At 42.8% G+C, this 15,148-nt stretch overlaps 1 protein-coding gene across 1 annotated transcript in view; it reads right to left on the bottom strand.

The window, feature by feature from the left end:
• DNAH11 (dynein axonemal heavy chain 11) overlaps positions 1 to 15,148 on the bottom strand; it is a 725,796-nt gene that overhangs the window by 335,674 nt on the left and 374,974 nt on the right. The window contains exons 43-45 of the mRNA XM_029589065.1: positions 11,106 to 11,259; positions 10,023 to 10,154; positions 6,516 to 6,689 (exon numbers count right to left, since the gene is read on the bottom strand). Coding sequence (XP_029444925.1) covers positions 6,516 to 6,689; positions 10,023 to 10,154; positions 11,106 to 11,259 — 460 coding nt within the window. The remainder of the gene's footprint in view (positions 1 to 6,515; positions 6,690 to 10,022; positions 10,155 to 11,105; positions 11,260 to 15,148) is intronic.

Raw genomic sequence — 15,148 nt, 5'->3', positions numbered from 1 at the left:
CCGGGAATATTGAAGCCTAGAGTGGTGGCACTGGGTGCCACATTTTTCCTAAAATTTCCTTGCACATGTTATATTAATTATCAAGGGAAGAAGTTTGGATTTAGTGATCCGACACACCTGGAAACATTTTTAATTGATAAATGTCAAGCTGAGAATTTGGAGACAGACGTACAGATAAATTCAATTACTCCACTTCCTTCCCTATGACTTTATTATGGCATATATAAACAAGGTACTGTTTATTTACGTTAATTGTTATTTAAAATGTTTTCCCCCAATTATGGCTATGTCAAATGTGGGCAATTATAAGTTGGTTTGATGTAAGATTTGTATGGACATTTGCCATGAGATTTATGTTTTTCATGATTGTAACAAATATGAAAATTTAATAAAGTATAAATTTAAAAAAAAAAAAAAATGCTTGTTTAAAAAGCCATGGGGCGGATTTTCAAAGGCCCGTGCGCGCCTATTTTGCATAGGCCGCCGGCGCGCGTAAAGCCCCGGGACGCGTGTAAGTCCCGGGGCTTCCTGTCGGGGGCGTGTCAGGGGCGTGTCGAGGTGACGCGCCATTTAGGGGGCGGGGCGCAGCGTTTCGGGGGTGGCGATGTGGGCGTGGTTTCGGCCCGGGGGCGTTCCGGGGGCGTGGCCGCGGCCTCAGGAACAGCCCCCGGGACCGGACCACGGAGCGGGGCACCCGGCCGATGCGCGCAAAGTTACGCCTGCTTTCAGCAGGCGTAACTTTGCCAACAAAGGTAAGGGGGGTGGTTTAGATAGGGCCGGGGGGTGGGTTAGGTAGGGGAAGGGAGGGGAAGGTGCGGGGAGGGCGAAGGAAAGTTCCCTCCGAGGCCGCTCTGAAATCGGAGCGGCCTTGGAGGGAACGGAGGCAGGCTGCGCGGCTCGGCGCGCACAGGCTGCCGATTTTGCGCAGCCTTGCGCGCGCTGACCCCAGATTTTATAAGCTACGCGCGTATCTTATAAAATCAGGCATACTTTTGTTCACGCCTGCTGCGCAACTTTTTAAAATCTGCCCCCATGTTTTTAAACTTTTCTTAAATGTTTTGAGATCTCTTTGTAATCTGATCTCTAGAGGCATTGTGTTCCAAAGTGTGGGGCCTGCTAAAGATAAGGCCCTTTCTCTCACTTGGGTTAGTCTTGCTGTCTTTACTGAAGGAATGGTGAAGAGTGCTTTATTTGCTGATTGAAGGTTTCTGTGGGGGACGTGTACTCGTAATGCTGTGTTTAGCCAGTCCGATTTTTCATCATGTATTAGGTTATGTATGGTACATAGGGTTTTGTATTTAATTCTGTGTTCAATAGGTAGCCAATGTAATTCCACCAGGGTTTCAGTTATATGGTCCCTCCTCCTTTTTCCGGTTAGTATTCTAGCTGCTGTGTTTTGAAGTGGCCTTAATGTTGTATTTGGGAGTCCTAGTAGAAGGGCATTACAGTAGTCCGTGCTGGAGAAAACTAGTGCCTGCAGTACTGTTCTGAAATCAGCTAGTGTTAGTAGTGGTTTTAGTTTTCCGAGTACCATGAGTTTTGATAACCTTCTTTTACTTTTAGCAATATGTGCTGTTTTAGATTGATTTCAGGGTCCATAATTATTCCAAGGTTTCGTACTTTTTCAGCTAGTTCAATTTTCTGGTTGTCTTTGAGGATTATTGGAGTTTGGATGATTTCAATATTTTTCCATTCTAAGTGTAGAAATTCTGTTTTTTCAATATTAATCACAAGTTCCATTCAGTTTAGTAGTTGTTTTATAATGTCTAGGTACATGTTAGCTAGGTTTAACGTTTTCTCTAATGTGTCCTCTATAGGTAGAATTAGTTGAATATCGTCTGCATAAATGTAATGTATGATTTTTAGTCCTGCAAGCAGATGGCATAAGGGCAGCATGTATATGTTAAAGAGGGTTGCAGACAGGGCTGATCCCTGCGGTACTCCTGTTTTGAGATTGATTTTTTCTGATAATGTGTTGTTGATCTGAACTTGGAAGAACCTATTATTTAGATATGAACTGAACCAGTTTATTGTTTTGCTGTGTAATCCGATTTTGTCTAGTCTATTTAGTAGAATGAGCTTCGTTTTTTTTTACTGGGTCGTTTTTTTGAGTCGGACACTTCGGGGTAAAGTTCGTTTTTCCTCGGTTAGTTTTTTGGAAAAACGAAAAAAAAAAACTAAAATGGGGAAAAACGAAATGGGCCCACAAAACGACGCAGGAAAACGAAGCTCAAAAAAACCCGCCCCAAGCATTAAAATTTACGGTAATACATTAAATTCAACCCCCCCCTACCACCATCCCGATCCCTCCCCAAGACTTACTAACATCCTGGTGGTCCAGCAGGGTCCCGCGAGTGATTTGTCCCTCCGTGCCATCAGGCTGTTGTGGCCTGCCTTGCATAAAATGGCGCCGATAGCCTTTGACCTACTATGTCACAGGGGCTACCGGTGCCATTGGTCAGCCCCTGTCACATGGCCATCGACACCATCTTGTGCTCCTACCATGTGACAGGGGCTGACCAATGGAACCGGTAGCCCCGTGACATAGTATGGGCAAAGGCTATCGGCGCCATTTTGGTTACTGGCAGCCGATGTGGAGATCGCTCCCGGACCTCCGCTGGACCACCAGGGACTTTTGGCAAGTCTTGGGGGACCCTCCTGTCCCCCACAAGACTTTGCCCTTACTATGTCACATGGGCTATCGGCACCATTTTGAATACCGGCAGCTGACAGCCCGAGTGCAGGAGATCACTCCAGGTCTCCGCTGGACCACCAGGGACTTTTGGCAAGTTTTGGGGGGGAAGTCAGGAGTGTGGGGGGTTGTATTAAATTAAATTTAAAGGGTTGGGATGGGGTTTTCTTTGGGAAACGAATACATATGTAACTAATGAACGGATCGGGGTCCCCTGAGAATGGATGCAACGGATTTGGGTCCCGACGAATATGAATACCAAATGGGATGAATCTGTCCCTGCTGCACATCCCTAGCACCTCATCTGATAATCAGAATCTAATGTAGAAGTCAGACAATATTGCTTTAAATTTCTTTGTTCCATAACTATCTTTTGTGAACATTTTTAGTATGTTTGAATATCAGATTTCAGAATAAGTATAATTACTTGGAAAACCAACGTTTCCTAACAAGACAATTTTAACCTGAATGGAGCATTTTCTCTCTTTGCATTTCCATTCTGATTTACAGCCGGCCAATAATCATGTGGAACAGGGAAGCCCAGTGGTCCCTTTCAGATGCTGCTTTTTTTGGTGATCCCTTCCAACTGGATAAATGGCAGCATGAAAGAGCAAAGGAGGTGGTTAATTTCTGCATTCTCAACCAAAGGAAATTACAGTGAAGCTTAAATCAGAGTGGACATGGGCAAGAGCCATACAGTGAACAATTCTTATGGCCAGAAATGAAGGTACCCAAGCAAAGTGACCTGAAGCACCCTTTCCACCTTCTAATGAGGTTTCAGCTGAAGGAAAGGGTTGATGTGGTTCACAAGGCCTGAGGTTGGGGAAGGCAATCTAATTGGGAGTGCTAAAGATTCAAGTGGTGGTTGCAAGGTGAATAAAAAGCACAGGGGATTGATATTAAACCGCTATCTGGTTGCATACGTTAGTTGTATAAACTTAACTGGCTAACTTGGCCAAGATATTCAGTGATATGGCTAACAGACAGACCAAGTTATCCGTCTAACTTTAGGACAGCCAAATAATCATATCCAGCTAATCAACTCCTAGATTCATCAAAATGCTATAAATTTCGCATGAAAAACACCCATGATAATGAAAAAGGGCATGGTTAGGATAATTTTTGAGTTACCGCGCCTTGTGCTATTTGACAGAGAGAGAGAGACTCTTTATAAGGCTCTCATATTAGTCAACAATTTATATCACTATAGGAGGGTCATCTAGTTACTCAAGGTGAGGTTTTGGTGGTGGTCTAGGGTTTTGGGGCCAGTTTTACATGCACAGTCAGACATACGAACAGGACAGCACACTCTATCAAGCTAGGGCAAAGGAACATTGTAGAAATCTTATCATCAAATCTTCACTGATGTGTACTGTGCTGTTCGTAAGTCTCACTGTGCATGTAAAACTGGCCCCAAAACCCTAGACTACCACCAAAACTTCCCCTCAAGTAACTAGATGACCCTCTTAAAGTGATATAAATTGTTGACTAATATGAGAACCTAATAAAGAGTCTCTCTCTCTCAAGTAGCACGGTAACTAAAAAAATGTCCTAACCATGCCCCTTTTCCTTATTGCATGCTTTATTCATGCAAAATTTATAGCATTTTGATTAATCTAGGGGTTAGTTAGCTGGATATGTCTATTTGGCTGTCCTAAGGTTACCCTGAATTACAAGCTGGCCCTCCTAAAGTGGTATAAATAGTTGATTACTATGTGTGCCACCCCAGAGGCTCTTGCTCGCTCTCTCTCTCTACTCCACTCCACTCCCTCTCCCCTCTCGGGCATAATGCACAGCTATCACAGGTCATAATGCGAGTAAAAAAGATGTAGTTATTTCCACCATTATTGCCCGCAATAGCACGTATAACGCATGCGTTGTGCTATCACACACCGCGTTACCTCATCTCATTTTCATTTACTTCACCCAAACTCTTCCCAAAATCCGCCCATCTGAATAAATTTTGCAAATTTGCATATGCAGCGTACTGCGATAAATAACGCATGCGTTATCATGGACGTTAGGGCCATAACACAACTTGATGAATGACCCTGTAAGCCAGATAATAGGGAATATCCGCATTCATCTGGCTAAGTTAGCTAGACTACTGCCTCTCTCCTGCTCTTTACTTACTGGGAGATACATCAATCTGTAGTAGTGCTCTAATGTGCGTTAAACAGCGTATATTGTGCAATAGAGCATTATCGTGATGATATTGTGCAACATACATCATATCTTGCATCTCCCCCATCCTTCTACCCTCCCCTATTAAAATGACCTTCTTAGCATGCCATTTGCATGCATCAATAATGCAAATGCATGCATAGAAGGTAATGCATAGGCAATCCTATGTAAATATTGTCTCATAGCTGACCAGTTGTGATAAAATACCACCACCTATTTGAAAAGCGTTAAATGTGAGGCAGGCCTGGGACGCTAACGTGGGTCCCGAGGCTCCCACCACACATTTAAAGAGCTAGTAAAAAAAGCAAAAAATCTCGCAGCCACATGGGAAGTTGAGCTGGAATTAGTGCTAACCCAGGTTCAACCTGGGGCCACCATTCAAGGTGGCCTAGACTCTCCAAAAGTTAAAAAATGCAAACATGAGCCCATGCGGCCATGGCCCTCGCCACACCCCTCCCACCCAAGTCAACAATAAAAAATAGTATCCTGGCCCTGACCCCCCCCCCACTCCACCCTCCCAAAGGTGAATAGCACAAATAGGGTCCTGGACCCCCAACACCCTCCCCAAGTATAACACACCCCTCCCCAAGAGTTCTTTAAAAAAAAAAAAAAAAAAAAAAAAAAAAAGGGTCCCAAACTCCGACCCCCTGGGACCTTAAATTCAAGTAGGGGCTCCTGTGTAGGAAGCTGGGGCACATCCTCACACCCATTCTGGTCAGTGCCATTTTCCAAAATGGCACCAACCTGATCTTGCCCCAAGCTTGTGACTGGGGCAAGAACAGGTCAGCACTGACCGAGTCGTGTGAGAGGATGCACCCCGGCCCCAATGTGGGAGCTCCTACTTGAATTTAAGGTTCCGGGGGTGGTGGGAGGAGATTGGGTATGGGAAGGGGAGCCCAGAGCTCAGGACTCCTTTTTTATCTCCTCGGGGAGGGGGGATTGGTATAGTTGACCTTTAGAGGTGTGTGTGTGTGTGTGTAGGGGGGGGGGTATATGAGACCCTATTTGTGTTATTCACCTTTAGGGGTTGGGGACGGGAGCCGGGACACTATTTTCTTGTTGTTGACTTGGAGGTGAGTGAGTAAGGGGCCGGGGCTGTTGCTACATGAGCTCATTTTTGTATTTTTTTTAATCTTTTGGGGAGTTGAGGGGCTGCCTTGACTGGTGTCCACTGTTGAGCTGGGGTCAGCTTTGATTCTCGCTTAATCTCCAAATGTGGTCATGAGATTTTTTTGGGTGGGGCCAGCGGTCCTTTAAGGTGATGGCGGTTCCCTTGAAGTTGGGGCCGCATTTGTGTTGAAGGGCCACTATGCGCATTCTTTTGCCCCACAGAGTTTTGCTGTGAGATAAAAGAATGTGCCATAAAGCTGTGAAGTTTTTTCGGGGGAGGATCCCTATCATCACAATGACACCCACTACGAAAGTGATAAACTTCATGGCTTAGGGGCTCTAAGTCTTAGTCGACTAAGTTTTGGATAAAAATTTGGCCAGCAGAACAGCAGCCACTAATCAGGTCTGGATATTCAAACAGCAATACTTAGCAGGCTAAGTCTAAAATTAACCAGTAAAGTGACGATGAACATTGGGCCCAGAATATAAAATCTAGAGAACAAATTTTGTTAGATGTGTTTACCCGTACATGTAAAGAAGTATCCAAGTCCATTTCAAATTTAGGGACTTTATCAGTCCAGGGCAAGAATTTCCTGGTTTCATGATCAAGATAATAGTCAAAAACAGTGCCTTGGGATGGAAACTTTACGGTCTTCATTTCCTTAATCCACCAACGGCTAAATTCAGCTCGATAGTCAAAAAGCTAAAAAATAAAAAATAAACACTGTATTTGGTTATAGTTTCAAAATTATATATTAGTTTACTGCACCTTGACAAATTTTTAAAACTTATATACAAATTAATAAAGTCTATAGATGCACTGAGTGCCACTTCACACTGACTCGCACCTCATACAATTTGTGGGTCACGGTTTGATGTGACACTCAGCTCTACTGGTTCAAGCAATGTCATTTAGACAGCAAGAGATAAGAAGAGCTTCCTCTTGCCATATAAACTGTTGTTACATATAGGATTAGGGTTAATAAGTGGTGGGGAAAGTAATGTGTATGGGTTGGATGAGTTGCATAGTTTGGTCAGTAACAGCAGGGGTATAGGAGTTCAAGGTATGTTATGAGGATGTACTAAATTTACTAAATTTAGTTCTTGATACTGCGGGCTAGGTAAATAACATGGTACTGTCTAATGAGGTCATGACCATGCTATTTACATGTTTAACATGTATAGATGCAACAAATTTTACCATGTCCACATTCGAGCTGAACAGTGCACATCCTGCCCCATGGTAGTGGATTAGTATATTGCATCCTTATGTCACTAAATATTGTGCCTCAAACCTAACAATACTTTCACTATAAAGTGAATAATTTCAATCGCTGTAATTATCGATGCTGGATCTACCAACTATTCATGATATGGAGGAAAGAGACCTCAGAGTAATAGCAAGCCTAGTTAAAAACTTAAGAACTTGCTACAATCATTCCAATCATATATTGTGCACCATTAGTACATAGGCCTCCTAGTCATAAAGCATATAGTTTGAGTACATGCAGAATGGTTTTCTAAAGTTGTCTCATATAAACTACATATTGATATACTATGTATAACATGAATGTACACGTCATCATACTTTCTCATTAGTTAAGAAACACAATTTGGTTTTAAGATATGTTTTAAACTTGAATTTCTCAAAACATAATGAAGTAAAAAAAGAGTGTACAAACTTATGCAAATAACCAAAGCAATCCACAAAAATGTAATTAAATCACTTGAAATTTACATTTTATATGGAGGAGAAAAAAGCCTACTAGGAGTAAGAATGAAAATTCATACTCTGCTAATGAATATTCATAAATCTAAAAAACCCCCCAAAAAAACCCTCACAAATGGATTTTTTAATTTAACACAATGGAACCAGGGAGGATAACTTTGAAACAGCCGTGCAGGCATAAGTGTAAGAGCATATGTCAGCTTGCACCAAAGGACACGTCCATATTATAATAAACACACATATAAGCGCACATGGTATAAAATAGGCTGTACACGCAAATGTGTGCGTGCAATTTTATATGTATGCATGCATGTATGTGCAAATGCTGCGTCTACCACATAAGCGGGGGGATTTTAGTAGATACATGTGCAGACATAATTACCAGTTTCCCCAGTTCATTCCCAGTTCATCCAAGTAAAGGATAGGATAAATAGTTAACTAGCCTCCCTTTTACCCTGTTAGCCTCAATCCTTAAAACCCGCTGACCTTTTCAATTTTTTTTGTTTCAGGATTTATACATGATCTATAGCAGAAGTAAAGTTATGCAGTAGGGGACCCTGGTATGTGCTTGTGCACGTAAATACTTACATGCAGAGTTCACTGAAAAATCTAGGCACGTCTATGTCCCGCCCAGACCATGCCCATGCCTCTCACCTTTCCAAGAAAGTTTCAGCATCCAGCTCTCCGTCGCTGGAGGCAGTGAGCTGCCAGCCCCAACCTCGGGCTCCTGCCAGCGCCTCCGGCCCTGCCCTGCTGCCCGTAACCTCCAGCCAAGATGCCCCCGTCTGTTGGGCCTCTCACAGAGACTTGCGGAAAGACGCCGCCAGCAGCGCCGTGCTTCTACCTAGGTGCGCGCATCAGTGAATCTTTTAAAGGGCCCGCTGTGGGAACCTGGCCGCGGACCCGGATGCTGAAGTCAGATCCTTCAGCGTATAAATGCTCAGGCTTTGCCCCATAGCGTTGCTTTTGCAACAGGTCGCCTCTGGGTTCCTGTTCCAGGTCTCAGAGTACTCGTTGCCTCCGTGCTTGACTTGCTCTGTGTTCCTGTTGATTCCTAGTTCCTGAATTCTTCTCCGTTTTGTCTGAGTATTGGATTGACTTCCTGATTCTGACCACTGCTACGTCTGACCTTGCCTGCCTTCTCCTTGCCTCGACCATTGCGATGTCTGACCTTGCCTGCCTTCTCCGTGCCTTGACCATTGCTTCACCTGACCATGCCTGCTTTCTCTGTGTCTAGACTTCTGCTATGTCTGACCACGCCTGTCTTCTCCGTGCCCTGGCCACTGCTACGAACGACTGCACTATAGACTTCCTTGAGTCCAGAGTTCTACATTGCTTGCGACACCTTCCATTTGCCGCCAGCCTTGGTTCAAGCTTGACAGTGATGCCTCTGTCCCTATCCTCTGGACGTGGACTATTAAGGCTCTGGCCTTTCCTTGCTCAGGCACCTTCAGTCTCTTCTCGTTCCCTGGTACCTGAGTTCCTGTACCGGATCCCGTCTGGGATAGACCTACGCCATCTATTGGCTACTTTTGCTGGACTGAACCATCTAGTAACTTTATCTAACCTCGAGGCCCACCTAAGTCCTGCTGGCCCCGGCACCCAAAGGCTCAACCCGAGGGGAACATGGGCTGGTATAGGTGAAGCTCCAGTGGCCTCCAGCTTCAGCCCAATCCACCTGCTGACGGTGGGGACCCATAGGTGTTTGCCTGCGGGTTGCGTCAAGTCCACCTCAGCCCAAGAATCCACCTCTAGCGCAACAATTTGTGATCTTGAAATTTGATTTAAGGCAAGTTTTCCCACTATTAAGTTTCATAATGCAAAGAGGCTTTTCAGATTTATGATTATTCATTAGCCAATTATGAATTTTCATTCTTACTCCTAGTAGGCTTATGAAGACGTTTTCCTCCTCCTAATAAAGTCTACCCTTCAGGTAATTTAATTAAATTTTTGTGGAGTGCTTTGGTTGTTTAAACTTGTATTTCAACCATTCCAGTTGGCTTCCCTTTAGGTGACATGGTGATCAAACTGCTTCCACAAGAGTCAGTTGGCAGGGTTTGTGATTACAGATTTGTCAGGAAATGTCCATATCTTTTACCAGGAGATTCAGTTTGTCATAATGAGGTCTTAATTCAGTCATTAGCTCCAACTTATCCTCATTATCTCAGTCAGTGATATAATGATATATGGAGCTTAATATTAAAGAAGTTCTATTAATCATATACAATATGTGGGTAGCATTTTAAAGATTTAAGTTTTATGGGGTATCATACTAATTTATCTTACTTAAAATGTTCCCAAACAAACCTGATCCTGAAAAAGTGCTCCACCAAAGGCCCAGATGCATACAAACACAAAATACATCTCATAAAGTTCTTTTGAGGAATCAGGAGGTATATTCTGCGGAATCAGCAGGCAATCAAGTAGAGCACAAAGAGTCTAAAAAAAAAAGAATTATAAAGAAACAAAATATACGTAAGCAAGAAACCGAGCACTCACACCATGCAAATGAAACATTTGTTAATACGTTTCAGTCTGAATACACCTTTTAATCACTCATGTGGTCCCTAGGCATTATACAATGAATGTATAAATTCCACGATAAGATAACCGTTCACCACACTCTCTTATGTATTTATTTATCCTCTTTCTATGCCTTCTTTTCCACATTATGTGCATTTATGAAAGCCAAGTGAAAATAATTATTTCTTGCTGGATTTTGACTTCTAATACAAAATAAAAATGTGATCAATCTGCTTGGTAGCTCACCACCTGACAAAAATCTGAATAAAAAAGTATAAAAGGGGCCAGTTCAATGAGTCAACAGTTCAGATCAGGTCTCTCTTAACTTAACTGCAATGCAAATGAACCCAGTTGCCAACCAGTTTTACATCCTCAATTGATGGGTGAATGCAATGGATTTTAAAGTTTAAAATCAGTTTGAAACCGTGTTCCAAACCCACTTGGTAAGAAAGTTAAAGGAGGACTGTAGCATAGCTCTAGAAGCTGTGATTTCAGAGACCAGAGTTCAGCTCTTCCTTCCAACAAGGTTGACAGGTTGCAGATGAGTCAGAGAGATAATTTGAGTGCTACTGGAGAATCTGTAATTATTCGATAACTAATCAGAATATCCCCTAATCCTTTTAATCAGTTTGCCTCAAGGATATTTAGATGCAAGCTATTAATCATTGTAACCACAGATTGCTAGTGCACATTTTGAAGAAATTCATCAGTATACAGAACTATTGAGAGACAGAGAGTAGCTAATTTAATATTTTAGTAGGGCGTGTTTACTTTAGCTAATTCTTCTAACTCACTGAAATTAGAATTCCATGAAACTGGTATTTTCTCTAAAATGAACTACTGTCATTTCAGTTTCATTGTGCCTACCTGAACCATGCTGTTCTCAGGAATAGGAGTGATTGTTTTAATGCAGCTTGTTCTCACATACTCTAAACATCGAGGCACATACTTGTCAAAGAGAATAGTTAAATTGGCCTTTTCAGTTTGATGATTCCTTGTGTCTATCCAACCAGCTACATAACTGCAAAATAATAAATAAAATACAATAGGAACTTAATACAGACCAACTTTTTTTTTTTAAACCAGAAATCTAAAACAGCTTTTTTCTCTCCAAAAATCACACAGTTTAAAAAGTACACAAATTTCTTAACGCTGCCTTTACTCTGAGTTTCTTGTCCCAGTGTACTTCGTCCGCTAATGTTCCTTAGTGTAGACCCCTTCCTCATCAATGCCTCTTGGGATCACTTATCATCTTACTACTCTCCACTCAAACTCCATCCTAGAAACTCTATTTCTATTTCTTTCACCATGCTCGGGCTATGAAATCTTGAAAGCCGTGAAGAACTCCATTTCATCCACCGTACTGGCCTCTGATTTACACTTCATGAAATGCTAACTGTACCTCACATTGCTCTGTGAATTCTGTTTAAAATGCCAACCATAACAACAACTAACAACAGGAATTGCTTTCTTTCCCTGCCAAAAGTGTTGATAGCCTGGAGAGCTGGAAAAAAATGGTGAAACAAAGAGCATGTCACCAAGTCTTGGAAGACCCCATGTGTTGAAATGAGCAACTATGGAGTAGGAAACTGACGTGGAACCAAATCATTTAGTGTGATTACTTTTAAAATCAACAACAAAAAGCAAAATAAGAAAATTAGAGCACTAACTCAATAATAGATGTATGTAGCCAGGTCTATCAGCATGAGCTACATAAAAACAGGGAAAATTATTTCAGTACACCACTGTGGCTTCACAAAGAATTGGTAACACGATCCTTTGATAACTCCCTCTGCTGCCATGATGTACAGAGAATGACAGCTTGCATTTATGGGGCCATTTCCCATTTGTGAGAGTACCATATGAGCTATCAGCATATCAAAGTTTAATAAAAAACAAAACAAAACAGGTTACTAGTACTACAACCCTCACCTCCATACTTTTGTACGATGTTTGAGTATAGCAGAGAAGTTGGCAATATCTTTAAATAAGTGTATACTTTTTGGTCATGGACAGCATACAATGGTTCCTTTTCATATCCAACTGTATTAATTTTTGCACTAGACATCCATAACAACTTCCCAAGGATGATTAAGAAAAGATTTTTCTCTTTATGGAATTTTTATTTATTTATTTAATCTCATTTATATTCTGCCCTACCCAGACACAATAGTATAAACATTAGAAAAATGGTCTACAATGTAGAGATGTTAACACAATTCAATAAAAAAAATTATGAAGGAAATCACTTAAGAAACATTTTATAGTACTAATCCTTATTTGCCTCTGTATTAGTTATAATGGCCATGGTAGGTTTCTTATAAATTAAACTTTATGTACATTTAGAGATCTATAAAATAAAGCTTAAGGTGCATGCCTGAGCACAGAGGCTCCCTGGAGAGGTCATGGGCCAGGGCAGGACTCATATCACCAGAGTTCTTCCTGCACAGGGAGGAAAACAAAGACAGCCTTCTAAGGCCCTGAAGGATTTTTTTCTCCTCTGGAGCTCATATCCAACCAGTCCAGCAGTCACAAAAAATTCCACACACCACAGTAGAGGTTGTCCAAAAATTAATAAAATTCTTTACTCATCACCAATTGCAGAAAACAAAATCCACATCCCAATATACTGTACCAAACAGTACAGAAAAATATAAAGTCCAAAACATAAAAACAAACTCTGTCACTCACATTAGCAAATATTGCATACCCTGGGCAGATAAGCTCTCGGGGTCTGGCATCCCCTCCTTCTGGACACTTCTCTGGATGCAGCCCTCCTTATTTCTCTCAAATCCTCAGAAGTAGATGAATCTTTGGCTCTGTCCTCTTGTTAGTTGGCAACTCTTAGGACCTTTCTTTCTTAGGCAGTTTCCCTCTGAATTCCCATAAAGATAAATCCTCTTTCTCCAAACTCTGGCCTGGATTTATCAAAATGCACTAAAAATCGCATGTGATAGGAAAAGGGGCGTGTTCTATGGTAATAGGCTGTTTATCGCAAAGTGCACTATCTTAGCGCTTTGCATAAGTATTACTGCAGACTGTGATATATTTTTCGCACTTTGCGGTAATGTTGCAATTCCTACCTACAACCACCTGGGGGGGGGGGGAGGGGGAGGGAGAGAAAGAGAGAGCACCTAGCTATAAGGCCCTCATACTAGGTAGATATTTATATCTCTATATGAGGCCCACCTAGCTACTTGAAGTGAGGTTTAGGTATTAGTATAGGGGTTAGGGGCCACTTTGACATGCAGAGTGCGATGTACGAACAGAACAGTGAAGATTTGATGTCATTCGGAGTGAGGAAACTCACCCAAAGATGAGATTTGTGCAATATTCTCGCAACCTAGCTTGATGTGAGTCCAAATGGCGCCGGCCGAATGGCCAGCGCCATTTTTCATTACGGCAACATGGCCATATGGCCAGCGCCATTTTGCAAAATGGGCGGCAAAATGGCCATTATTCATTACGGCAACATGGCCATATGGCCAGCGCCATTTTGCAAAATGGGCGGCAAAATGGCCATTTTTCATTACGGCAACATGATTCGAGTGCAGGAGGTCGTTCCTGGACCCCCGCTGGACTTTTGGCAAGCCTTGTGGGGGTCAGGAGGCCCCCCCAAGCTGGCCAAAAGTCCCTGGGGGTCCAGCGGGGGTCCGGGAGCGATCTTCTACGCTCGTGACGTCGGGGACAGGAACCAAAATGGCGCCGGCGCTACCTTTGCCCTGTCATATTGACAGGGCAAAGGTAGCGCCGGCGCCATTTTCTATCAACACACTCGTGGCCCGAGAGGGGAAGATCACAATGGGACCCCCCCACTGGACCCCAGGTAATTTAAGACATTTTGGGGGGGTTCGGGAGGGTGGGGGATTTATTTTAAAGGGTCGGGGTGGGTTTTAGGGATGTTTTAGTGTGCCGGTTTTCCCGCCCTCCCCCCGATTTACACGATATTTTAAAAAACAAAACCGTGACGATCCGATTCCCTCCCCCCCCAGCTGAAATCGATCGTTAAGACGATCGATCACACGATACACATCTCTAGTATAAATACCTACCTAATATGTGGGCCTTATAGCTAGGCGCTCACTCTCTCTCTCTCAGCAGCTTAAAATACTGAAAACGCTATTTGCAAAAACATCGCAAAGTGCAATAAAGCCATATCGCACGGCTTAACGCAAATGAAAAAGGTGTAGTTAAAATCCGCGTTAAAACTGTGCGATATGGCTTCGCAAATTGTGAAGCCGGCCCACTTGGCCAGAAGTCCTGCTGCAAACTCCTCCCCTTTTCCTAATTTGCATCGCACCATGCATTATGGTGTTTTCGCATGCAAAAACACCATATAGCACTTTGATAAATGACCCCTTCTGAGGAATCCTTCAGTCATGGATTCTTTGGAAAAACTTAGAAATCCTCAGCAGATCTCACAAATCACTCTGGCACTTCAAGACACAACCTCTCCAAACCTGAAGGCCTCAGCACCCTGACCTTGGGCCCCAGACAACTTTCTAGGATAGAGAGCATCCTTGAGCACCTCTGTTGAGAAAGATACTCTTGGAGGGAGAAACCCAAAGAAGAGCATTTTTCTCTTGAGAGAGAGGCCCTGAGCCACTGGAGGACAGAAGTTGTGTTAAATTGCTGACATCTCCCATTGGGCAATGCAAACTACATTACCACTCCTACTCTAACATCACTGAGTGCATGTAGGATCTATTAAGATCACTGATGCTCTCTATTAAGGGGAAAATTTGGGACCCCCTTTTCCCATAGCCATTCAGCATGTATTCAGAATAGCTTGTGCTGCACTAAGGCAGTCATTTCCAAAATGCTTCCAGAAGGTAGCCCAGATCTCCATCTGTAGGTTGGATCTCACAGAGGTAGGCAATTTCAGGCTCGGAGTGCCACAAACAGGTCTG

This window comes from Rhinatrema bivittatum, chromosome 2, assembly GCF_901001135.1.
Source record: "Rhinatrema bivittatum chromosome 2, aRhiBiv1.1, whole genome shotgun sequence".
Lineage (NCBI taxonomy): Eukaryota > Metazoa > Chordata > Amphibia > Gymnophiona > Rhinatrematidae > Rhinatrema > Rhinatrema bivittatum.
The sequence above is the reverse complement of the archived record's forward strand: the minus strand, read 5'-3'. Positions and strand labels throughout refer to the sequence as shown.